Raw genomic sequence first — 25,848 nt, forward strand, 5'->3', positions numbered from 1 at the left:
AAAAAAAAAAAAAAAAGATGCTAGCAACTTCCCACTTCCTGAGTAAACCAAATTGCTAGTCCACTGGGGTACCAGTAACATTTCTTTTCTTTCCCACCTTGGAGTGACTTGGATGATATTTTCTGGCAGCTAACTTGGCAAAAGAAAAAAGAAAAATGCAAAAGAGCTCGATAAGGTCCCCAGACCCAGAAGATTGGAACAGGAAACAGGGAAAGGCGGACGTGGGCATGGAGGCTCTGCCAAGAGGGGAGGAATGGTACCCCTTAGACTGCTGGCACCAGGGACCCCCACCCCCAGGGCCCTGCCCTGCCACTGCTGATGATGTCAGCGGAGATGCCCTGTCACAGACCACCAGCCCTGTGTCACTTCAGGTTACCTTGTTTTTCTCGGCCCCAGTCAGCGGACTCTCCGTGAACAGGTCCCCGGGCCTCTCCTGTCCAGAGTTAGAAGCAGGACTGTCTTTATAAGGATTCCGACTCTTAGATCTGCAGCAAAATGACAGGAGCATGTGAGAGGGGGTCCAGGGCAGGCCAGCAAGGCTGAGCTGCTCTGTACCGGAGGCTGCTCTGCCGCAAAGTGTGGGCAGGTGTCGGATGGGCCCATGTGCCACAGGGAAAAGCCTTGTCCTCCCTTGTGCTGCCACAGTCTATTAAACCAGAAAAACAGGAACTCCCAGGGTTCATAGTACAGTTAGTTACTAGAAGTGGCCCCAAACTCTGCAGAGAAGGCTGGGTCTCTGTGGCCTGGCATCCCAGAATGACTTAAATCAGAGCAGGCGGGTTGGTGAGTTTCAGGCAGGGGAAAGGCCCCAGGGTACCAGACAGGTACATGTACAAAATGCTCTTCCCTGCTCTTCTCATCCCGGGGGAGAGACCATTCTTAGGGCACAGGACTGGGCAGAGGAGAAGCACCCCATCCCCAGGCAGGATGCAATCATGAGAACTTCTGCAAGGCCACATCTGTCCCAAGGCCAACATAGAATTAAGGCCCTCCTTCAAGGTGGACCTCAAGTAACCTCACAGGTTTGGGGACTTAGGCAGGTTTGGGGAACTGCTGCTCAGAATTAAGAATCCCTCCTTCCAGGGTCCATGAGAACAGCTGGCTCGGGCCAGCCTGAGCTCCATCCCTGTGGCCAGAACAAAAGCAAACAGGCTTCTGAAGATGAGGGACCAGTACCAGATGACATCAGGTTTGCCAAATATAGTCTGAGTTTGGCTGAATCATGTTGAACCAGCCTCTCCTTTCACACTTACTGGAACTTGGTCTCTCTATTTGTTCCAAAGGGACTATTCTGGTTTTCATGTTGATGATCATTGAGGTACTTTTGATCTCGATGATCTTCCTGCCAGATATAAGGACTCCCTTGCCTTGGCACTGCACCCTCAGAGAAAACAAAACAAAGACAGGTCACTTCCTATTCCTAAAAGTTTGGAGATACTAGCAAGTTGTAAAGCTGGGCAATTGGAGCATGGCAGGTATAAAGACATACAGTCATCCTTCTGTATGCTTTAGGAGATTGGTTTCAGGACCTGGGAAAGTTAAATTCCCTTATATATTAATAAAATGATGTAATATTTGCATATAATCTATGCATGTCCTCCATAAACTTCAAATCATCTCTATATGACTTCTAATACTAATAATACCATATGCATGCATGCATGCTAAGTCGCTTCAGTTGTGTCCGACTCTGTGCGACCCCATGGACAGCAGCCCACCAGGCTCCTCCATCCAGGGGATTCTCCAGGCCAGAATACTGGAGTGGGCTGCCATATAAACGCTATGCAAATAGTTGTAAATACAACATAGGTGCTATGTAAATAGTTGCCAACAAGCAACAAATTCAAGTTTCAAGTTTTGGAATTTTCTTTTTTTCAAATATTTTCGATCATCAGTTGGAGGCAGACCTGCAGATTCAGAGGGCTGACTGTATTTGCCAAATTGAATAAAGTTGGTATGTGAAAGCCAAGAGTGTAAGTCTGTAAGATGAACCTCAGTCTTCTCTGAACGAATCAGCATGACTGTATAGGATGGTGCAATCGTGGGGATCCTCTGTGTGTGTGTGTGTGTGTGTGTGTGTGTGTGTGTGTGTGTGTATGTTTGTGTTTTCATTACTGAAACAGATTTTTCTCTTTGCTAGCAGGTCAGAAGCTGCCATTAACACATATCTAAATCCTTACTATTGGTATAGGGTATAAATTCCTTTTTGCATAAATCTGCCACTCTGTGATGGTCAGACTCACTACAGCCCAGCCACACACTTGATGACTTCACTGTCAAGAACTGACTTCACTGTTACTTGGTCAGGGAGAGACTATAATCTTGATTATAATGAGGAGTAGGGAAAAAAAATGGATGAAGTACAAACTATCCGTAACACTAATAACATAATAACAGTTTCAGTACCATCAACTACACCTACATGTACCAAGAAAAATGACTCTTTTCTATCTCTTCTCAAGACATCTAGCAGCAGTGTGTTTGCTGTGGCCTCATCTGACCAAGAAAGAAGCAGGTGGGGGTGAGAGGGAGTCGGGGTGGAGGCCTAGGATGAGGCTCCGAGCATGGCCCTTTTGGCCTCTGCCCTGTCATACCAGTGGTACCATCCCAAAGGCTTCTTGGAGATTATTCCATACCTCTTTCTTCCTGAAGCTGCTGTGGGTGTCCATGGTAGTAATAACTTCCATAAGCATATTCTTCCCTTAGGGCTGGAGAGTAATAGTTCTGATAGAGATCCTCAATGCCCCACCTAAAGAATAACAAAGAAAGCCACTCATTGAAGGATGAGCGTAGCAAAGAGAAAAACCAATGGAGAGCAACTTTCCCAGTGGTCCAGTGGCTAAGACTCCATGATCCCAATGTAGGGAACCTGGGATGATCCGGGTCAATGAACTAGATCCCACATGCTCCAGCTAAAGATTACACATACTGCAACAAAGATCAAATATCCTAAGTGCCACAACTAAGACCCGGAACAGCCAAATAAATAAATGATTTTTTTAAAAGAAAAACAATGAGGGACTTGACAAACAAAACAACTTCAGAGGACAAAACTGTGATACCCATCTAGAATCTGCTCTAAAGCTATGGTTCATCCTACAAGCAAAAATCTAGAATTGGAGCAGGAATAGGATCATTGTGTCAGAACAAGGCTGCAATTTTTACAGTAAAACCACAGCCAAGTGTCTCTTCTCCTTCCTCATGATCCCTCTTACTCCTCAAATACACACATTCAACAAAACGAAATATTATCTAAGAAAACCCTGACCTGATATCACCTTAGGAAACCCCTTCCCAAGATAATTGTGTAAAGCACCCAGTCAGTCAGTCATTTCAGTCGCTCAGTCGTGTCCGACTCTTTGCAACCCCATGAATCAAAGCACGCCAGGCCTCCCTGTCCATCACAAACTCCCGGAGTTTACTCAAACCCATGCCCATCGAGTCGCTGATGCCATCCAGCCATCTCATCCTCTATCGTCCCCTTCTCCTCCTGCCCCCAATCCCTCCAAGCATCAGGGTCTTTTCCAATGAGTCAACTCTTCCCATCAGGTGGCCAAAGTACTGGAGTTTCAGCTTCAGCATCAGTCCTTCCAATGAACACCCAGGACTGATCTCCTTTAGGATGGACTGGTTGGATCTCCTTGCAGTCCAAGGGACGCTTAAGAGTCTTCTCTAACACCATAGTTCAAAAGCATCAATTTTTCGGCGCTCAGCTTTCCTCACAGTCCAACTCTCACATCCATACATGACCACTAGAAAAACCATAGCCTTGACTAAATGGACCTTTGTTGGCAAAGTAATGTCTCTGCTTTTTAATATGCTATCTAGGTTGGTCATAACTTTCCTTATAAGGAGTAAGCGTCTTTTAATTTCATGGCTGCAATCACCATCTGCAGTGATTTTGGAGCCCAGAAAAATAAAGTCTGACACTGTTTCCACTGTCTCCCCATCTATTTCCCATGAAGTGATGGGACCAGATGCCATGATCTTAGTTTTCTGAATATTGAGCTTTAAGCCAACTTTTTCACTCTCCTCTTTCACTTTCATCAAGAGGCTTTTTAGTTCCTCTTTACTTTCTGCCATAAGGGTGGTGTCATCTGCATATCTGAGGTTATTGATATTTCTCCCGGCAATCTTGATTCCAGCTTGTCCTTCTTCCAGCCCAGTGTTTCTCATGATGTACTCTGCATATAAGTTAAATAAGCAGGGTGACAATATACAGCCTTTTCCTGTTTGGAACCAGTCTGTTGTTCCATGTCCAGTTCTGACTGTTGCTTCCTGACCTGCATACAGGTTTCTCAAGAGGCAGGTCAGGTGGTCTGGTACTCCCACCACTGTAATTCCCATGCATATTATAGATGGAAATGAGATGGAAAAGTCAAATTGGACCATCTTAAATCTGCTTGCTGTTATTGCCTCTACTCTTAACAGACTTTCCTTCAAGAATTCAACACTATTTTTATCAATTAATAATTCTTTACTATTTCATAGGGACAGAATTCTTTATAATAAATGTCATAATTTCAACCTTAAACCTAGAGGCAGGAAAATATCATCTCACTGAAAAAGCTAAAGTGAAAAATAGATGGCTTGCAACATTCCATAAAATATGAAGGCCAGGAGAAAAAACTCCAGATTCTCCCAGAATCACCTCACAGAGACCTTTTCATTCTGAACTTGGAGACTATAAGCGTCTATCCACTTTCTGATTTTTTTAAGTTTCCATTCATTCACTCAATGTATATATTTTCTGTGTAGGCATCACACTGTAGGTGCTGTTCTAGGCACTAGGACTCTTATGTAGCTGGTGGGTTCGGTGCTAACCCTGGGTTAGAGTCATCAAAGAGGATAAGGAACTTTTTATAGACATCCATAGGAAAAGCTTTTCCATAGTCTACAAATCCTGCCTTTTGTGATCCCAGAGTAAGAGGGTCTCATCTGCCATCTTGAATTTCACCATTCTTTCTACTCTCTCCTCTGCCCCCAACACCCAATCACATTGTGATGGCTTCTTAAGAAGCTCCCCTAGGGACTAATAAAGGGAAATAAACTATATTTCAGTCACCAAAATCCAGCCTGGGAGAGGAAAGGGTTTAGCTAAGTCAGTGTAGGAGGAGGAGGAAAAGGAAGAAGAGAAATAAAAGGAAAAGGAAGACGGAAAAGAACAATCTGTTCATAAGCATTTGGGAGAGCTGGGTCAAGTCCAAGCTCTAAACTCATACCTTGAATACAATTGACTGGGATAACTGCCTTCATAGTAGTCAACCCCAGACACAGATGGATGCCATTCCCTAGGTCTGGCTGCATAGTGAGGCTCCTGGTGGTCTGCCCTGGGGTCCTGCTGTGGCTGGGGGCTCCTGCTCAAGTCTTGCCTTTGATGGACCCTCTCTCCATCGTGCCAAGAGTGAGGAATAGGCCGATAGTATCTATCTCTCCAAAGCCCTCGGTCTGGATCCTTTGATGGTGCTGGGGGCCTCCCTGATGGCTGAGGCAGCCACTGGGGAATCCAAGGTTCCATCCTAGATCTTCTGAATTTCTCTAGTGTTTTGAGTCAGCTGTGTATTTATTTTATCCTCCTGCCAGACAAAACAAAAACAAAACAAATTATCATTTTAGGCCTATATCCAAGCATGATGCTTAATTAGGTTTTGTGAAAGAAGCACCGATGGTCCTCAGAAATCTTCTATATAAAACAAACCACACAGGCATTGAGACAGAGATGTCTGAAAAAATCGCAAGCAGATACTTGAAATAAATAACAGGCTAGACAATTATACTGAGCTTGTTATAAAAATTTAGAAGTATATTTGGAGCAACAATAGATGTGGGAGGCCCGGGAGAGAGAACAATAATAGATGAAGCTCCAAAACACAATCAAAGTATTCCAATTAAAGACATGTGTGCTCACCTATTCCACCAACAAATAGTCATTCAGGAGGCGCAATGTTGTCATAGAAATAAAGTGGGCTTTAGACAGAGCTAGACACAGTTCAGATCCTAACGCTGAACTTCCCTGGTGGTAAAGTGGATAAGAATCTGCCTGCCAGTGCTGGAAACAAAAGAGACAAGGGTTCAACCCCTGGGTGGGGAAGATCCCCTGGAGAAGGGCATGGCAACCCATGCCAGTATTCTCGCCTGGGAAGTCCTATGGACAGAGGAGCCTGGCGGGCTGCAGCCCATTGTTTCACAAGGAGTCGGACACAGCTGAAGTTACTTAGCACACCAGGACGATCTCACATGCCGAGGAGTAGCTAAAGCCTGTGAGCCACAACTACTGAGCCCGCACACCACAACCACTGGAGCCCTTACACTCTAGGGCCCGAGAGCCACGACTAATGAGCCCCTGTGGCACAACTACTGAAACCCACGTACCCTAGAGCCCACATGTTGGAGCTACTGAAGCCTGTCCACCTATAGCCTGTGCTCCACAAGGGAAGCCACCGCAATGAGAAGCCCATGGATGGTAACTAGAGAGTAGGCCCCACTCTCCAAAACTAGAGAAAGCCGGCATGCAGCCACAAAGACCCAGCACAACCAAAAAAAAAAATAAATAAATACATCATTTTTTAATGTAAAAAAAAAATCCTGACTTTGCCCCTTATTAGCGAGTTAAATTTTTCCAGCCTTAATGTCCTTACCCATAAAATGAGGACTATAATAATTAGCTGACTGGGTCACTGTCAGAGTTAGAGATACTTATGTAAAGTGCTGAACACTATGCCTGGTATATATTAGTGGTTCAATAAATAACAGTGTTATCAGAGATAGAGATTAGCATATTGTGAGTAGCTGAAAAGATTTCCTAAATAAAAAGAAGCTTAGGGACTTCCCTGGTGGTCCAGTGGTGAAGAATTCTTCTGCCAATGCCGGGGACACAGGTTTGATTGCTGGTCCAGAAAGAACCCACATGCCTCAGGGCAACTAAGCCCATGTGCCACAACTACTGAAGCCTGCTTGTTCTGGAACCCGCACCTACAACAAAGATCCCACATGCTACAGCTAAGACCCAACATGGCCAAATAAATAGATGTTTAAAAAGAAGAAGAAGAAGCTTAAAGTGACTTCAAGAGACATCTTTTCTAAATCCTTAAAGTCTTAGAGAACTGTGCTCTATAACTTGCCCATGCCTGCCCCTCCTCCAGGGGAGGTGAGGAGACGCAGGGTTTGGGATTGCTTCAGTGACAAACTAGAGAGCCATGTTTCAGTAATCTTCCTGCCTGGAGATTTTAAAACCTGGAAGTCATCCCAGGATCAAACTGGTATTCCCCATTTATTCTTCGAAATGGGACATAGCTCCCAAGGACGAGTTACCCTCCAAGCTTCTCTGCTTGTATCACAGAGCACCTCCAGAGAAAAGTACCCATCACCCCTTAGAGCTGCTCAGGAGTCTCCTGTTGTCAGGAGTATACACGGCTCCATCAGACCCCATGCTCCTTCTCCCTTGGGAACTACGTTAGGTTGAAAAGTTCTGATTGGATCCACAACTTGCTCCCACTCCTGAAACTCCCAGCCCAATATAAGAATGAATATCAGAAGCAAAGGTCAGAGGGTGTGTGTGTTGAAATCAAGATGTCACTCTGCTCCAATGCTGCGGAGCCAGGGTCCACAGCTATGAGCAGAGAGCTGTAAGCAGAATGCACCAGAAGAACAAGGCGTAGAAGTGCCTTCTACCTCCAGAACAATCACAGCTCAGGAAAACTTGCACCTTCCTTACCATGTCAGCTTACTTCCTTGAAAAAGTCAGATGTAACGAGAGCCTTTTCCAGAAAACCCAGCTAAGGCCAAATGCCCCAGACACAGTGAAAGGCTACCTGTGTCCTTCCTGAAGGCCTATGGAATTTGAAAGCATTTGGACACAAGGAAACTCAACAAGAAGAAAGCCTCAGGATTTCCCTGGTGGTCCAGTGGTTAAGACTTCGCCTTCCAATGCAGAGGGTGTGGGTTCAATCCCTGGTCAGGTAGCTAAGAGCCCACATGCCTTATGGCCAGAAAACCAAAACATAAAACAGGAACAACACTGAAACAAATTTATAGATAAAAACTTTTAAAATGGTCCACATCAAAAAAAATTATCTATTAAAAAAAAAAGAAGACGAAAGCCTCTTCCACCTCATCCCCAGATATTTTCACTAGACAGCCCTTCTCTGACTGCAAAGACACATTACCCACCACCTTTGCCAAAGTCAACTACAGTTGATTACTGTTGCCAATATATCAATTCCAGCAAGCTAGGGCTCAGGTTACAATTAAGGACCCCAAGTGAAAAGCACTTAAGATACTTCAGATGAAGGCATTACATGCACAGGGACAAGTCATACTCACGCATCCACATAAATGACCTTCCCTGGCCCCACTAAGATCAATATTGCCTTTCCTAATTTGACCAGCACAGCAAGCACAGCCCAGACAAAGCCCACAAGGGCGCTAGCGTCCCCACACACCTGTTCTGACAGCCGCCACCTTCCCTTCGCACGCTCCCGGAGTGTCTTCTCCCCTCCTAGACACTGTCAAAGTCCAGGTGCCACATCTACCAAGACCTACCTGGCTCTCAGATCTACAGCCTGTCAGCTACCTTTGCAACTGCCCAGCCTCCACGCGCTGATTCACGGGGGCAAAGTACAGCCCAGCTCCCTCCTTCGTCCAGACCCGGCTCGGCGTGTTTGCCCAGAACCCAGTCAGAGGCTGCTGCTTCCGTTTGCCTGGTAGTGGGCTGAGCCAGGTTCCTGCACATGGGAAAGAATCCAAACCTGCAGAGCAAAGAACAGAGCCCCCTAGGAGAGGAAGCGCAGAAAGCCCAGAGGCAACCTGGCCTGGGGGGAAGAGCGCCACCTATGGGTTGTTAACTCCTCTCTGGGCCACGGGCGGCTCTATTGCTCAACCTCTGTTTCTTCTCTGAAAGAAGAATAACAAGGTGGGTTTTCCCAGGTGGCTTAGTGGTAAGGAATCCGCCTGCCAATGCAGGAGACTCAGGAGACGTGGGTCTGAACCCTGGGTCAGGTAGATCCCCTGAAAGAGCAATAACAATACTTAACTTAGGAGGGTCATCATGAGGACCACAGGCTGACTTCAGAGATATTGTGAGTTCAATTCCAGACCACTGAAATATAATGAGTCATATGAATCTGTTGGTTTCCCAGTGCATATAAAAGTTCTGTTGTACATGATACTGTAGCCTACTGTGTGCAATAGCTGTATGTCTAAAAAAAAAAAAAAAAAGGTAGGACTTCCCTGGTGATCCAGTGGTTGGTAATCCACCTGCCAATGCAGGGAACACAGGTTTGATCCCTGGTCTGGAAGAGTCTACAGGCCATGGGATGACTAAGCCCATGTGCCACAACCACTGACCCTGCACTCTACAGCCCATGCTCTGCAACAAGAGAAGCCACTGCAATGAGAAGCCTGCTCGCTGCAACTAGAGAAAGCCCATGTGCAGCAAAACATAAAAAGAACAAAACACGAAAACAGACCCAGTGCAGCCAAACATAAACAAATAAATTTTTTTTTAATGTATATACCTTAATTCTAAAATCCTTGGGGACTTCTCTTGTGGCCCAATGGTTAAGAATCTGCCTTCCAAGGCAGGGGACACGTGTTCAATCCCTGGTTGGGGAACTAAGATCCCACATGCCACAGGGCAACTAAACCCACAACTACTGAGCCCTCGAGCCACAACTAGGTGCTGACACAGCCAATCACAAACAAATAAATGAATATAAAATACTCTATTGCTAAAAATTGCCAAAACAATTACAATAGTAATATCAAACATCACTGATCACAGATCACCATAACAAATATGATCACAATGGAAAAATCTGAACTACTGCCAGCATACAAAATGAAAAAGAAAACGAAAGAAATATTGCCAGAATTACCAAAATGTGACGTGGAGACACAAAGTGAGTAAGTGCTATTGGGAAGGTGGTGCCGTGAGACTTGCTCAACGCAGCTTTGCCCCAAGACTTCAGGTTGTAAAACAACACAATAAAGTGAAGCGATATAGAATGAGGTATGCCTTTAAATGTTGGTAATGATATATAATTATCTATGGTTTATAAATAAGTATTATCTTTTCGTTTCAAAGGAAATGAGCTGATTGTACTGGCTGAGGTAGGCAGAGTACACCCTGTGTGTGTTAGTTGCTCACTCGTGTCCGACTCTTTGTGAACCCATGGACTGTAGCCCACCCAGCCCCTCTGTCCATGGGATTTCCCAAGCAAGAATACTGGAGTGGGTTGCCATTTCCTTCTCATGGGATCTTCCCAACCCAGAGACCAAACCCAGGTCTCCTGCATTGCAGGCAAATTCTTTACCATCTGAGCTACTGGAGCACCCTCAGAGTATTCACTGGTGGGTAGTAAATGCCTGGTTTAGGTTTTTCTCATTCAAATTTCTCTCCATTGGATTCTGATTGTGCATCAATTGTGTTATCTAGATGGAAGGCAAATTTAAATGCTCAATACTAAATTGAAGGCACTGAGAAGTTTCTATTACAACAAGAACATAATTTATCTTGTTTGAAAAATAAATTTCTTCAGGTGAACACAAAGAAGCTCATGTCTACTCTTGAATTAATATTTTAAAATTTAGCAAATCATCATGCTGTCTACCTTAAATTTGTACAATGTTATACATCAATTATATCTCAAAAGAGCTGGGAGAAAATACAAATCAAACTCAGAATTTGCTCTAAAAAGGCTCAGATGTTTATCCTTTCTTTCAACAAACACTTACTGAGTCCTTATTGTGTGCCAGGATTTGACACACATAAATATGAAGGACACGAGTCCTTGTCATCAAAAATCTATGAGCAAATTAACCTGTCATGCTGTTTATTAGTCCAGGGAAGGCCTGGACTAATGGTCCACGGTTGATCACACGATCAGATAGGCTAAGGTACCTAAGCTATAAGATTATGACACAGAGGACTTCCATGGTGGTCCAGTGGTTGAGAAGCCATCTTGCAAGGCAGGAAACAAGGGTTCAATTGCTGGTTAGGGAACTAAGATCCCACAGGCCACGGAGCAACTGAGCCCACACATTCTGGACCCGAGTGCCACAACTAGGGAGTCCGTGCACCACAAGGAAGATCCTACATGCTGAAACCAAGACCTGACAGAGCCTAATTCATTAATTAATTTTTTAAGAAAAAGCTTTGGCCACAGCCCTTCAACTGACTCCGAGGACATGACAGCTGAATGTAGAATTCTCTGACTCTGGGTCGTGGTTTCTTACCCCACTGGTAGGCTTTGAGGCTTGGCTCACTAATAACCGCACTGTCATTTTTAATCCTCCAGGGAAGAGGTACTGGAAAAGGACACACACAATGACCACAGGAATCAGAACATGGTTGATTACAACACAGGCTCAGATGTCAAATTATGTGTCCCAATATCTCACAATAACATCTCTTTTGGCTTATAACATGATGTTAGCTCTGCCCCCAAGGGCTTCCCTGGTAGCTCAGCTGGTAAAGCATCTGCCTGCAATGCAGGAGACCCCAGTTCAATTCCTGGGTCAAGAAGACCCCCTGGAGAAGGTCTAGGCTACCCACTCCAGTATTCTTGGGCTTCCCTGGTGGCCCAGACAGTAAAGAATCCTCCTGCAATGCGGGAGACTTGGGTTAGATCCCTGGGTTGGGAAGATCCCCTGGAGGAGGGCATGGCAACCCACTCCAGTAGTCTTGTCTGGAGAATCCCCAAGGACAGAGGTGCCTGGAGGGCTAAGTCCATGGGGTCGCAAAGAATTGGACATGACCGAGCGACTAAGCACAGCACAGCACAGCCCTGCCCTATAACACAGCTCTGTCACTGAAATGTTAACTTTGGAAGACCTTACAGATTATTTTAGCAACTTCATTTGGTTGGTGATAAAACCAGATCCAGAGAGATAAAGTGATTTAGTCAACATCACAAAGCTAGCTAGAAGCCCAGTTAAGATGATCTAGATGTACTGGACTTGCATTGGGCTTACCAAAGTGTGATTATTAATTATTCAAGAATTATGTGAGCCAACAGTAAAACTGTCGATAATTTGAAATCCACCACAGTGGGGGTATTTACAGCACAGAAACTGGCAAGTGCTGCAAAACCAGGTTGTTGTTGTTTTCAGATAATCACTTTCCCAGCACAATGATTACAACTCCTAACTCCTATTCCAGTGTTCTTTCAACCACAGAATTGTCATTGTTTCTAGCTTTCATCTCACACATCTGGGTTAAACATCTAGCCCCGTTATTGCAAATGCTCCTTTTGTGACATCCCAAAGCATCTCCAGTCATCTCAAGAGTTATTATGAAACTCTTCAAATACTCACCAACCAAAATTAATTTTAATTAGCTTTAATTATTTTATATCGACATATGGCATACCACAGTTATATGGGTCATGAAATGAGACAGATTGTATGGGGTTTCAGCACTCCAAAAGGTTTGGGATTTATCAGTCCCTGCCTTTCCTAGCCCTGTAAATCAACAGTTACTAAGTCTTTCAACCTGGCAGCTCAAGTCTTCCTGGTTTCTAACAAAATTCACTCAGTTTGACAGTACATTAGCAGCTCATCCCCAACAGGAGTTGGGCTAAAATTGGTCTTGTCACCTCAAGTCCTGATCACAGTGCCCTCACATGATCCCATAGGCTCTCATATGCTGAAACAGTTATAGTCTTAACATTTTTCCCTTCCCCAAGTGTCCTGTCCTTTTGCCCAATTCCTACTCTGCATGCCAACTGTCCACTGGAACTGGAAAGAAGAGTGAAAGTGAATTCGCTCAGTCGTGTCCAACTCTTTGCAACCACATGGACTGTAGCCTACCAGGCTCCTCCGTCCATGGGATTTTCCAGGCAAGAGTACTGGAGTGGGTTGCCATTTCCTTCTCCAGAGGATCTTCCCAACCCAGGGATTGAACCCGGGTCTCCTGCATTGTAGGCAGACGATTTACTGTCTGAGCCACCAGGAAAGTCAAGCCCTGGAAATGGAGCCCTGGTCAATTGCCAATTGTTATGAATTACCTTTCTCAGCCTTCCTCTCCAGATACCAGATCACTAAGAGGATCTTGCTTCAATCAGGTGCAAATACCCTAGTGTGACATCTATCTAACAAAAGCATCATCACTGCTAATAATGCAGTTAATCTCTTCCCACCGGAATAGTGCTGCTAGACGTGAACACCCACCTAGATCCAGGTCAGGTTTGCCATGAATCCCTGAACACTAGGATTTAATGACTGGTGAGCTTTGCAAAGGCCAGCTCAGTAGCTGAGATATTCTCCAGGCTTGACCCCATTTCTTTACTGAAAGTAAAACTTTACGAAACGAACTGAGAGGCCTTATGTCAACAGATGACTGGTAATTATTTGTCTGGGTAATGGGTCTATGGATGATTTCATTTTTTTCTCCTGGCTATTCGTATTTTCTAACTTTTCTACAATAAACTTATTTTCAAAGACAAAATCAACTAACATGATTTTTAATCAGTTCTGTATCCAAGTGTGGTACTCTCATAGCAGTAATTAATTATTTACCCAAGTTGCTAAAATGCAGCAGTAAGTCCCCAAAGCTTCCAAGATTGGTTGGCTGTGCTGTCTGCTCCTCTGAAAAGATGATTCTGGAAGTCATACATTCACTAAACAGATCTTTATTGAACACTCACTCTATGCCCAGCATTGTCACTTGCACGGGGGACACTGAAATTAATAACATAATCCTTTCCCTAAAGAAGTTTTCAGTCCATTGAAGCAGTAGATATTGAAAAGCTGGACACAGAAGGAGGAGCCTGTGAAAGACATTAATGAAGGTGGGCTGAAAACTAGGAGAGAATGGTGTCTCAGAAGCCAGGGGAGGTGATGGCTTCAGAAATGGGAGAGTCATCGACAATGCCAAATGTAGGAGAGACGTTGAAAGAGGCAACAGTGAAAGTATTCTCCCTACACTGGTTTTACCAATAAGGAGGTTTGATGATCATGACCTAAACAATTTCCTTGGAACTATAGTCAACGGTGCAAGGAATTAGATACAGAAATCACTTGTGCTGCAAATGGAAAGTAAGAAAAGGAGACAGTAAGAATTACTCTTTTGAGAAGCCTGGGTATGAAGAAAAGGGGACAATAGCCAGGACTACTTGAAGCACTCAGGACTGAAGAACTGGCTTAGCATAGACAAGATTAAAAAGGTTATATGCTGATTCATATGGAGATTGGAGATACAGAAATGAAATACAATTACTGAAGGAATAAATCTCAAAAGAGGCTGATTGCATTGAAGTATAGAAATAACGTTAAGCCTAGCTAAGAGAAAGGGCATTTCTTCCTCCAAGAAAGAGATAAAGGCAGTGAAGATAGGCTTGGATGGAGGCAAGTCTGTTCAAAAAGGGACTGGGTACTAAGACTTCTCTGCAGAGTAGACTGCTAGAGATCAAAGTGAGCTTTTAGTGATAAACTTGAGAAATGTGGTGATGGTTTGGATTGTCCAATGTGGAAAACAAGAGTGGGCTTTAACCAGGAACATGTCCTCAGAGGAACCAGTAGGCAGGAAATGCGGCTGTTATTGGACCCTTAGATGGATCTGAAGCTCCATGAGGATATTGAGCATCTGTGGTTTTGTCCATGCTATGACCACTGGGCCTAGCACAGCATCTGGTGTGTGACAAAAGCTCAATAAAGACTTTATTTATAAATGAACGGACCTCTGAAATGTATAGCAGCAACAGTCTTGGCTGCAGATTGTATCCAGTAGTTTTCCCAGCCTAAGTATAGAATTAAACTCTGATAGAGAGTTCCTAGGGAAAGTAAAAGGGAATGTTAAGGCAGTGAGTTAAGGGGACTGACTGAAGAGTGATTGAAGGGGTGCCATATAGGGCATAAATGAGACAGAAACACAAATTCTCTGCATACCTTGTTAAAGTGAGGTGCCTAGAAATACATAAGAGGCTTCTCCAAAAAAAAAAAAAAAAAAAGAGGCTTCTCCAATAAGACAGCAAAAGAAAAACATTCAATCATGATTCAAAATGTAAAACTTCAGTTAAAGGGGAATGACTGGATAATGCCTACCCCAGACTTTCCAAAAACATCTGATACAATGAAGTGCTTTTTAGACAGCTAGCATCTCATAGCTCTGGCTCCAGGAAGGAGTCGGGGGCAAGGCGAGGAGGGGAAGGTTTAGCACAGAGCAGCCTCTGGACTCCAGCAAAGCCAGCCCCTAGAGCCTGCCTTGGAGATATGGAGTTCATGGCCTCAGCCAGGGCCTGGCAACCAAGGGTTTAACCTCCTTCTTCAGGAGGGTTGGGTGGCAGGTGAGAGGCATAGCAGCACATGCCTGTCAGCAGTCCCATTATTAGCAAGGACGTGTGCCAAGAAAACCTGGTATAAGGGCCAGAGACAATTAACCTGGCACAGACACCATGAGCTACCCATGCCAATCCTGGGACTGTTGCTCTTACCCTAGAAGTGAAGGAGAGGGGCCTCACTCTCTCCTCTCCTCACCCTTCCCTTTTTATCGATGCCCCCTGAACCTGGATGAGTGGGGTGGCAGATGGACACTGCTCTGACTTTTAACCCCACATCAAGCTTCCATCAGACAAAGATGACTCACGCACCTGCTAAATGAAATAAAAGGCTATAAATGCTGGGAGAGTCCTCCAAGCCCCCTAAGCCAACTGGAAATAGGCAGGATAAAGCTGAGTATGAATTTCAGCTCCACTATCTGCTAGTTGTGTGAACTTAGGCAAGTTATTCTATATCTTCTTTTCTTGCTCTATAAGATGGGAGCAATAATAACAGAACCTTTCTCAGAGAGCTATAATTTAAGGGTACATTTTTAGATTAAAAAACTACAAACATGATGTATACTAAATGCTCAATAAATGTTAACTGTTACCATTTCCCTGAAAATGCTATAAAGTGCTCAGGAAGCGTTCCGTACAAGTCATCAGTCAGGAATTAATTGGTTATCCATTACTGCTCTGAAATCCACAGCTTCTCCCCAACGTTTAACCCAGTGTCCCCAATGAACCATGAGATCAGGGAAAAATTGAGAGACTATGTTACACAACTACATATGACATAAAACAATGGGTTAAGGTAAGAACATCAGAATTAGAAACTTCATGATGATGCAGTCCTATGCTTCTCACACTGGACAACTTGTATCCACTGTCAGGATGCCTCAGGATCAGCACTAATTTTATTTTATAAGGAAATTAAAATATTACCTTAATTTTTAACAAACAAAAATATTGTAATATGGAATATAATGGAACAAAACTCAAATCTGTATTACTTTTCACAACAAAACATGAAAAACTTCAAAAAAATTTCACACTTGCACTGAGACAGGTACACACACATCCCACAGAGACACATGTTCACATACACATACCTTGCATCCCCAGGAGTCACTGCCTGCCATTTGATGGAAATGTTTGAGAGACACATTTGAACAAGAGCAGACATTTGGACACATAACTGATGAGCTGGGAAGAATCTCTGGAAGGAATCCATCTGTGCAGGTGATGCAGTGTCTAAGCCAGAGAGACTCAGGCCAAGGCATACAGCTCATTGATTTCCAGACCTGTAGCACTCCAAGCTTTCCACTGCTGGATAAAAAATCCTCTCTTACATAAGACTCTATAGAGTACCTAGGTGGCCAGTGACTCTCTTCCTTTACCTGGGGCAGGAAGTGTTTGTTCTCCAGTTGGTAAGTCCTCAGACTCCTTATAGAAACACACCTCAATATTTTAGAGTTAAGATATTCTCCTTTTGGGCTTCCCTGGTAGTCCAGTGGTTAAAAATCTGCCTTCCAAAGCAGGGGACGTGGGTTCAATCTCTGGGTGGAGAACTAAGATCCCACATGCCACAGGGCAACTAAGGCTGCAGTCTGCAACTACTGAGCCTGTGCAACTAAGAGCTGATGTGGCCAAATAAATAAATATTTTCAAAAATAAAGATACTCTTCCTGGATGGTAACACACATACGTGATTCAAACTCACTTAAACTCTTCAAATAGGGGGAAGTGTCATGCCACTTAGCCGCCTTCTTCTCTCCCGGCTTCACAGCCCCAATCCCATTTATGTTTCCTTGTGCAATTTCCTTCCCTCAGTCACTTTGGGAAGTAGTAAGGGCACAGGGGAAAGGAAATAGGAATTGAAATCTGGATTTAGTTTTAACATCGCCACTTCTCAGCCATGTGCCTTTGGAAAACCATCATTCCAACTTTATCAGCCCCAGTCTCCTCATTTTTAAAATAAAGTCTAAAAAGTACCAAAGAAAGGCAATGTCAAAGAATGCTCAAACTACCGCACAATTGCACTCATCTCACATGCTAGTAAAGTAATGTTCAAAATTCTCCAAGCCAGGCTTCAGCAGTATGTGAACCGTGAACTTCCAGATGTTCAAGCTGGTTTTAGAAAAGGCAGAGGAACCAGAGATCAAATTGTCAACATCCGCTGGATCTTCAAAAAAAGCAAGAGAGTTCCAGAAAAACATCTATTTCTGCTTTATTGACTATGCCAAAGCCCTTGACTATGTGGATCACAATAAACTGTGGAAAATTCTGAAAGAGATGGGAGTACCAGACCACCTCACCTGCCTCTTGAGAAACCTGTATGCAGGTCAGGAAGCAACAGTTAGAACTGGACATGGAAAAATAGACTGGTTCCAAATAGGGAAAGGAGTACGTCAAAGCTGTATATTGTCACCATGCTTATTTAACTTTTATGCAGAGTACATCATGAGAAACGATGGGCTGGATGAAGCACAAGCTGGAATCAATCAAGCTGGAATTGCCAGTAGATATATCAATAACCTCAGATATGCAGATAATACCACCCTTATGGCAGAAAGCAAAGAACTAAAGAGCCTCTTGAAACAGGAGAGTGAAAAAGTTGGCTTAAAACTCAACATTCAGAAAACTAAGATCATGGCATCTGGTCCCATCACTTCATGGTAAATGAATGGGGAAACAGTGGAAACAGTGACAGACTTTATTTTTGGGGGCTCCGAAATCACTGCAGATGGTGACTGCAGCCATGAAATTAAAAGACGCTTGCTCCTTGGAAGAAAAGTTATGACCAATCTAGACAACATAATAAAAAGCAGAGACATTACTTTGCCAACAAATGTCCGTCTAGTCAAGGCTATGGTTTTTCCAGTAGTCATGTCTGGATGTGAGAGTTGGACTATAAAGAAAGCTGAGCACTGAAGAATTGATGCTTTTGAACTGTGGTGTTGGAAAAGACTCTTGAGAGTCCTTTGGACTGCAAGGAGATCCAACCAGTCCATCCTAAAGGAAATCAGTTCAGTTCAGTTGCTCGGTCATGTCTGACTCTCAGCGACCCCATGAACCGCAGCACGCCAGGCCTCCCTGTCCAACAGTCCTGAATAATCATTGGAAGGTCTGATGTTGAAGCTGAAACTCTGATACTTTGGCAACCTGATGCAAAGAACTGACTCATTTGAAAAGACCCTGATGCTGGGAAAGATTGAAGGCGAGAGGAGAAAGGGACTACAAAGGATGAGATGGTTAGATGGCATCACCGACTCAATGGACATGAGTTTGAGTAAACTCTGGGAGTTGGTGATGGACAGGGAAGCCTGGAGTGCAGCAGGAAATGGGTCGCAAAGAGTCAGACACGACAGAGACTGAACTGAACTGCACTGAAAAAGTACCTCTCAGGGCTGTGATGCAGATAGACTGAAATCATATATGGCAAAACACAACAGTGCCTGTTAAATAGAGGTTTGCCATAAGTCTCTGCCTCTCTGTATTCCAGGTTCCTTACCTGCTGTTAAAGGTGTGACAATCTAAACTGTAGGCAAAGCTCATGAGTACGATACAATATGATGGTTAAGGGCTCAGGCTTTGCAGTGTGAATTGGATTCAAGTCCCAGAGCCTCCCCTGAATAACTGTGAGACTTCAAGTAGGATACTTAACCACTCAGGCTGAGTGTTCTTATTTGTTAAGTGATTGTATAATAATGAATATCTTCACAAGGTTGTTGTAGAATGAGTAAGACAATGTACTTTTCATGGCATGTAGGAGGTGCTCAATGACTATTTGATGCCAGATGAGTGCACGAGCTAGGAAAAGCACTTGGCACAGTGCCTGCACATAGGAAGTGTCCACCAGTGCTTATTGCCAGTGTTCTCGTGTAAAAGGTCATAGCAGGAGAGTTCCCTTCTGGGCTGCTCAGGTGTAAATTCTTAGGTTCTCTTATCATAGTAGTTCATAGCTTTTATCTTAGCTGATCTTTATTATTGGCTTCAAATCTAATCTTGGGTTATTGCTTTTAATTTTTCTCCTGATCTCTCTCTCATCATCATAATCCCCATAGCTTGTCTTCCCCCAAGACAGGCATCCTTGGTTCTTTATTTATATCACCCAGTGGTATTGGCAGAGTTTGTCCATTTAGGGGCAATGAAAGTGAGTCCAGAAAAGGTAAGAGATTTCACCAAACTCACGCAGTGTCAGTATCAGTCATCAAGTAGCAAAAAATCAATTACAGGACTTCTAGTCAAGGCTTTGTTCAGAAAAGCATACTGGTTCATAAAAAACATGTGATATATTTAATACAGGGCTTCCCAGGCAGTGTTAGTGGTAACGAATCCACCTGCCAATGCAGGAGATATGAGACACAGGTGTGATTCCTGGGTCGGGAAGATGCTCTGGAGGAGGACATGGCATTCCACTCTTGTATCCTTGCCTGGAGAATCCCATGGACAGAGGAGTCTGGCGGGCTACAGTCCATGGGGTGGCAAAGAGTCAGATGCGACTAAAGCAATTTAGCACGCATGCAAGCATATTTAATACAAAATTGCAATTATTTAAATACCCATTCCATAAACTTCAAAGTTATCAGTCACTGTAAATAGGCTCATTGAACTTGACATATATATAGGAATACATATTCATAAAAATAGAAACTCAAAGATTAACTTCTGTATTTCCTCCTTGTCTCATTTGTCAGTCAGTAAAGGTGCATACCATTTTGCTGGTTCTACTCCTCTGCCCACTGTTCCACATATAGAAATAGCCCATGTGTGCACAGCATGAGTGCATACACGTATTTTCATGGTTCTCACATTCTTGTTCTCTCGGCCTGGAATAAGTGACTGCAGATATAGCCAAGATCCCCAGGAGTGCTGTTCTAATGCTGAATTTAGCACATCAGGACAATTTCCATAGGAGCCGCTTTTGATGCCAAAAAACAAAGCTCAGACTTCAGTTTCTGGAGGACACTGAAGGACACGATGAGCTGATGGAGAAGTTTCTTTTCTAAGAATAAATGTCTGTAGTCATCGAAAGGGAGATGGCCAAAGTTCATTTTTTTCTGGGAGCCGTCCATATGTGAATATTATAGATTCTCTGCATGCTGAGAAAATACTTACTGCCTTGTTCAACATTGCTTCTGTGATATAACTTCCGTACAAACCTCCTAAGAATGCTTCTTTTTTCACTAAGGATGCAATACTCTGTGATCCATGACATCATGACACTGTGACACCATGTCCTAGTGCTGGTCCAAATGTTATTCACTAGATGGATGATGTCACTGAATGAACCTGACTGGGGTATATAGCCTCACCCCGGGAGGATTTTTAAAAATTATTTCCTTCATTCAGTAAATGATATTTTAGACACATATGATTCATTATTCACTGTAATAAGAATATTTTCTCCTGTATGAGCTGGCTTTCCACAGTTTCTCTAATAAAGCTGCTAAGTCCCAGGACTATGTGGAAGATAAAAACCCCAAGAAAACCCCAGTTCCTATTTAATAACCAAGAAATGGGTGAGAAGCTGAGTACTTCATTTATCCTGTCTTTACTATGTGCCACACACTGTCTTAGGTGTTAAGTGCAGGCCACAGGAAGTGACCAAGTAAGTTTGGTCTTTATCCCCTTGGAGTTTACTACAAACAAGGTAACAGGCAACTCCAACGATCAGCGCTAGGAGAGGATGGCAGTAAGAAACAGATGAAGCACACAGCAGAGGTGCCCAACCTAGTCAGGGAAGTCTTCCCAGCAAAGAGAGAAGTCTCATTGAAGACCACATGAAGGAAGACTCACATTCAGGAAGGATGTGAGTCAGTTAGCCTGGAAGAAGGGAAGGAAGAGCAGGAGAGTAGGTGTTCCCAGCAAAAGGATGGATATGATAAGGGCTCAGAGTTGAAGGAGGATCTGCACATTTAGTACATAATCAGTAGGTTTTACGTTCAGTGTGGTTGGAGCCTAGAATGCACAAAAGGAGTTGCTAAGACTGAATTTTTGTATCCCTCCAAAATTCGTATGTTGAAACCTAATTCCCAGACTGAATATTTGTGGAGACTTTGGAGGAGGGGTGATTAGGTCAAGAGAGCAGAGTCCTCATAAATGAAATTAGTGTCCATATAAAAAAGACCCTAGAGAGATCCCATGCCCTTTGTGAAGACACAGGTGAGAAGATGTGAGAAGATAGCTATCTATGAACCGGGAGGCAGGCCCTCCCCATACCCTGAACCTGCCAGCACCTCAGCCTTCGGCTTGACAGCCTCCAAAACTATGAGAAATAAATTGCTGTTGTTTATAAGCTAGCCAGTCTATGGTATCACATCATAGCAGCTTGAGTGGATAAAGACAGCAGTGATGAGGGCTGAGACTGAAGAGACTCTCCTAGCTGTCTCCGCCAGCATGCAGAGCAGAGCATAGCCCCAGCTGTCCCTAGCATCCAGATTGTTTGCACACAATGTGGCAGACATGTGCTACTACTGCCTGCCTGCCTCCTTTCCTCCAGCTTCTGCTAATAAATCATTAGTTTTTCTATGATAAGCTTCCCTGCCCCCTCTCAGCTTATATAGCATGTATAGGACTGATCCCATCCCTGTTCTGAGAATGGACACAAAATTCATACCTGACAGAGTCCTGCAGCTCCCTGCCTGAAAAGATTAATTTGGCAGTTAGCACATGTCCAGGGACATGTCCACAAAGCATGCTCCCAGAGCTTATGCTTGAACTGCTGGGAAATAAGTCTTCCCACTGGATTGACTGAGATGATAGAATAGCAACCTGGAGCTGCAGGCAGCCATCGGTCCACCATTCATTCAATCTATAACAGTTTCTTGGATAACTAGTATGTACCTCATGTTGTTGTAGACATTAGGGACACAGGAATAAGGATATAATTCTGCTTTTTAGGTTTTCACTATCAACTGGAAAGGCAGACAAAATAATCACCTTAGATGAAAGTGATAAATATCACATAGCTTCTTATATGATCACTGAAGGGCAACCAACTCAAGCAAATCTTCTTAGGAGGAAGAAAAAAACTCATTAAACCTTATTGGATAATTAGGACTTAATCAGGCAAATTGAGGCATGGGGGTGGTTCCAGAAGAGGAATCAGTAAGTTCAAAGGCATGGAGGGGAGGCCCAGCTGGACAGGCTCTGGTGACACACCATATTCAATTAGACAGGAAGATAATGCCCTTTCAAGGGAGTGTATGTACCAATATACTTGTCTCGGACAGTGAATATGAGTCACGAGCTCCTGAGAAAAGTCTGCAGGGACTCAATGTGTGGTGGGTGGTATTATTTGTTTATATGTTGCTTCTTTCCTGAAGATTTGTATATGTTTTGATTTATGTGTTATCAGCACACAAGTCATAATGAAAATCATGGACATGATAACATTATCAAGGAACAGCACAGACTTTAAAATAAAAAATAAGATGAAGAATTAAGGGTAAAAGGCAAAGAAAGAGAAGTTCATGAAGACTAAGAAGGCAGAGTTGGAACAGCATCAAGGAAACCAAGGCATCAAGACATAGGAAGAGGTAAAGAGAATAAAATCAGTAAGAGATCAAGTTACATAGGAACTTGAAAGTATCCATGGGATTCCATAGGGTTCGTGGAATGGTGAGAAAAGGGGTAGAACATTAAAGAGGGTTGTTGATTAGCTGGCTGCTTGGTTGGTATAAAATGGGAGACACTTGAACATGTTTTTCCCTATGGTGGACTGGAAAGCCAGTGTAAAAGAGAAGCTAAAGAGATGGGGGAACAAGGAAAATGAGTGATGGATGTGGTCCCTTAGGAGGCCATAGAGGGATGGAGCTCATAGCCCAGGAGAAGGGATTACTTGGGTCAGGAAGTACACTTCTGCCACTGAGAAGGGCAGGAGGCAGCAAGGGACGTATAAATGCCCAGGTGGGTGCTAGACACGGCTGATGGGGGACATATGCATACTAGTTATGTTAAAGAAATTGATCTTATCCTTCAGATTCTATTAAAACATGTTAATGAGACGCCCACAATTTCCAAAGCTAAAAATGACTGAGCTGATGGTGCTGGGTTTCAGGAAGCTGAGGATGTAACACACAGTCACTCGTGGTAGGTTTTTTTTTCCCTATTCTATTGGAAACACAGCCTGACTTGTTCTTGATTCAATTTAATTTCTGTCAAGCTGTAGCCTGTGGGTCACACCTATTTTAAGAAATTTCATTTTCCTTAGTGCCAGGCTCTTGTGTCTTTGCTCCTCAAAAGTCAGCAGCAGTTAGAAAAGTTCCAATCGATAACCTTTTGGAAATAGATATTTAAGATGAGTCTGTATGGAATCGCTACCTTTAAGACATCTTTTTCAGAAACAATCTTTCCTCCTACCAATATCATACTATATGTGCACCCATCCAAAAAGGATCCTTCAAGTTTAGGTCACAGAAAATCACAATTTGGGTTTCCCTAGTGGTTCAGTGGTAAAGAATTTGCCTGCCAATGCAGGAAACACGGGTTTGATCCCTGATCCAGGAAGAGGTCACATGCTGCAGAACAACTAAGCCTGGGTGCCCCAGCTGTTGAGTCTCTGCTCTAGAGCCCAGGAGCCACAACTACTGAGCCGGCACACCCTAGAGCCCCTGCTCCGCAACAAGAGAAGCCAGCACCATGAGAAGCTGATACATCCAAACTAGAGAGGAGCCCAGCTTGCTGCAGCTGGAGAAAAGCCCACGCAGCAAAGAAGACCCAGTACAGCCAAAACATAAATAAATAAATAAATAAAATTATTTTAAAAAATAAAATCACAATTTGATAAAGCCTACTTGATGACATGTGAAATCTATTTCATAAATAAAGTACTCATTCCCAAGTAAGACATGGAGCAAATTCAATGTCGGGTAAAAAGCTGTTCAGCAAGGGGAGAACTACCAGTAGATAAGGAATCAATTACTGACAGCTATCCCTCCCACCCATTCATTTTATAGCACAGAAACTGCAGCCCAGAGTGCCATATGGTTTGCCCAGAATTCAGGTCTCCTGGCTCCCCACCCACGGTTCATCCCTCTTCTCATCACATCTGTTTTTCCTGCTGGGCAGCAAACATTATTGGACCAGAGACCTCTTTCATCTTGTTCACTTAGGCGCCCCCCAGCATAGAGGTACCCATCAGAAATACCTGTTAGTAAGTTAACCACACTTAGGGTGGACCGCTGCTGATCCTTTGTGAGGTTTTATAAAGAACTGAACATCAGAGTAAAAGATCTCAACAGGGGAAAAAAAAAAATCACCAATATATAAACATATGGTTTAGAAACTCTGAAAATACCAGAAACTCCAGACATGATTTTCAGGGTGGCAAGTCTCGGGAACAGCAGCTCAAGGTAAGGATCCGCGCCAGGGCTTCATTTGTCATCGGGTTGGCAGGCCCCACGCCCCTGGTCAACTCTATAGCTCAAGAATAAGAAGTTTCCACCGCTGTCTCTAAGTCAGCTTTCACCAGTTTGAATCCACCTTAAATATTTAACAGGCTCTCTCCCTCCCTCAAACACTGTAAGTGCTAAGCCTCCTTTGATCTTCCCATAACCAAACCTGCCTAAAATTTTTATCTTTGCTGAAATCACATGTCCTTTTTGCACATTAGCAATGCACTCTATCCCACAGGGGACAGCCCCTGCCAGAGTATGCAGGTCCTTGGAGGAGTTAGGACTTGAAAGGGGCGTTAGCCACAGTTAAAGCTTGTTTTTTCAAACAAGACCCTGTGAGTTTCCCCTTCTGCTGAAAACCATGTGCCGGCTTGAAAACTTTCTACTCTGGTTAAGCCCAACTGTTTCTCAAATGAATCTTCTAAAAGGGTCTCTAGTGGGAACTGTATTCCCTCTCAGCATTCTTCAGTTTGAGTTTGCTTTGTGTTAATTGGTTAATGGTGAAAGTAAGTACTTACATCTTTTGCCCCTAAATCAGGAGTTGCTGCTGCTGCTTCTGCTATATTCCAACATGACAGCCTGCAGTTCCTCACAACTGGCAGACACTGTAAGCTGTGATGCCACGTCAGCTGCCCAGAACCTTTCTGCTTCAGCAACAGTTTCCTGACGGAATGATTTGCATGTAGATCCTGAGGCTGGAAACATGATCTGACCACCATATTGAGAAGGTCTGGGTAAAAGAGGTCACTACCTCTTTTACAACAGAATTACAGAAAGAAATTGAGGACCCTTTCATGTATCTAAATGAGAATTCCAAAAGAAAGCTAAATATTATGATGACTTTCTAAACAATCATGACAGCAAGTTAATAACTGACCAAAAAAATTCAAGTGAAAAAAGTAAAATTTAGACTTGTAGACAGCATCATAGATTTTAGAAAGTTAAAAAATTATGAGCCTGAGCTGAAAAAAATTGTGAGCTTGGAATGGCAGAAAACTGAAAAAGTAAATGCTCATAAATAGATTTTTTAATGGATTATGAGACATTTAAGTTGTGGAATATTCAGATATCTAATGACAAATAATGAATTAGAGATATACCAGTTGATTTGAAGGGGTTTCTATGAAACATTAATGAGCCAAAATAAAAAAGGTATAATGTTACTTTGTTTGGGGTTTCTATGACATATA

At 43.4% G+C, this 25,848-nt stretch overlaps 1 protein-coding gene across 5 annotated transcripts in view; it reads right to left on the bottom strand.

The window, feature by feature from the left end:
* SEC16B (SEC16 homolog B, endoplasmic reticulum export factor) overlaps positions 1 to 25,281 on the bottom strand; it is a 63,293-nt gene extending 38,012 nt beyond the window's left edge. Inside the window, exons 1-5 of one of the 5 annotated variants that reach the window (XM_043923866.1) lie at positions 25,177 to 25,281; positions 5,223 to 5,576; positions 2,637 to 2,749; positions 1,254 to 1,383; positions 377 to 485 (exon numbers count right to left, since the gene is read on the bottom strand). In XM_043923866.1, coding sequence (XP_043779801.1) covers positions 377 to 485; positions 1,254 to 1,383; positions 2,637 to 2,749; positions 5,223 to 5,518 — 648 coding nt within the window. In that variant the 5' untranslated portion in view covers positions 5,519 to 5,576; positions 25,177 to 25,281. Of the gene's footprint in view, positions 1 to 376; positions 486 to 1,253; positions 1,384 to 2,636; positions 2,750 to 5,222; positions 5,577 to 8,441; positions 8,671 to 25,176 lie in introns of those variants that run through there. The other 4 variants (XM_043923869.1, XM_043923865.1, XM_043923867.1 and 1 more) reach the window with 4 other exon arrangements.
* Between the last annotated feature and the right edge of the window lie 567 nt (positions 25,282 to 25,848).

The sequence above is a fragment of the Cervus elaphus genome, chromosome 14, assembly GCF_910594005.1.
Source record: "Cervus elaphus chromosome 14, mCerEla1.1, whole genome shotgun sequence".
In the NCBI taxonomy this organism is placed as follows: Eukaryota; Metazoa; Chordata; class Mammalia; order Artiodactyla; family Cervidae; genus Cervus; species Cervus elaphus.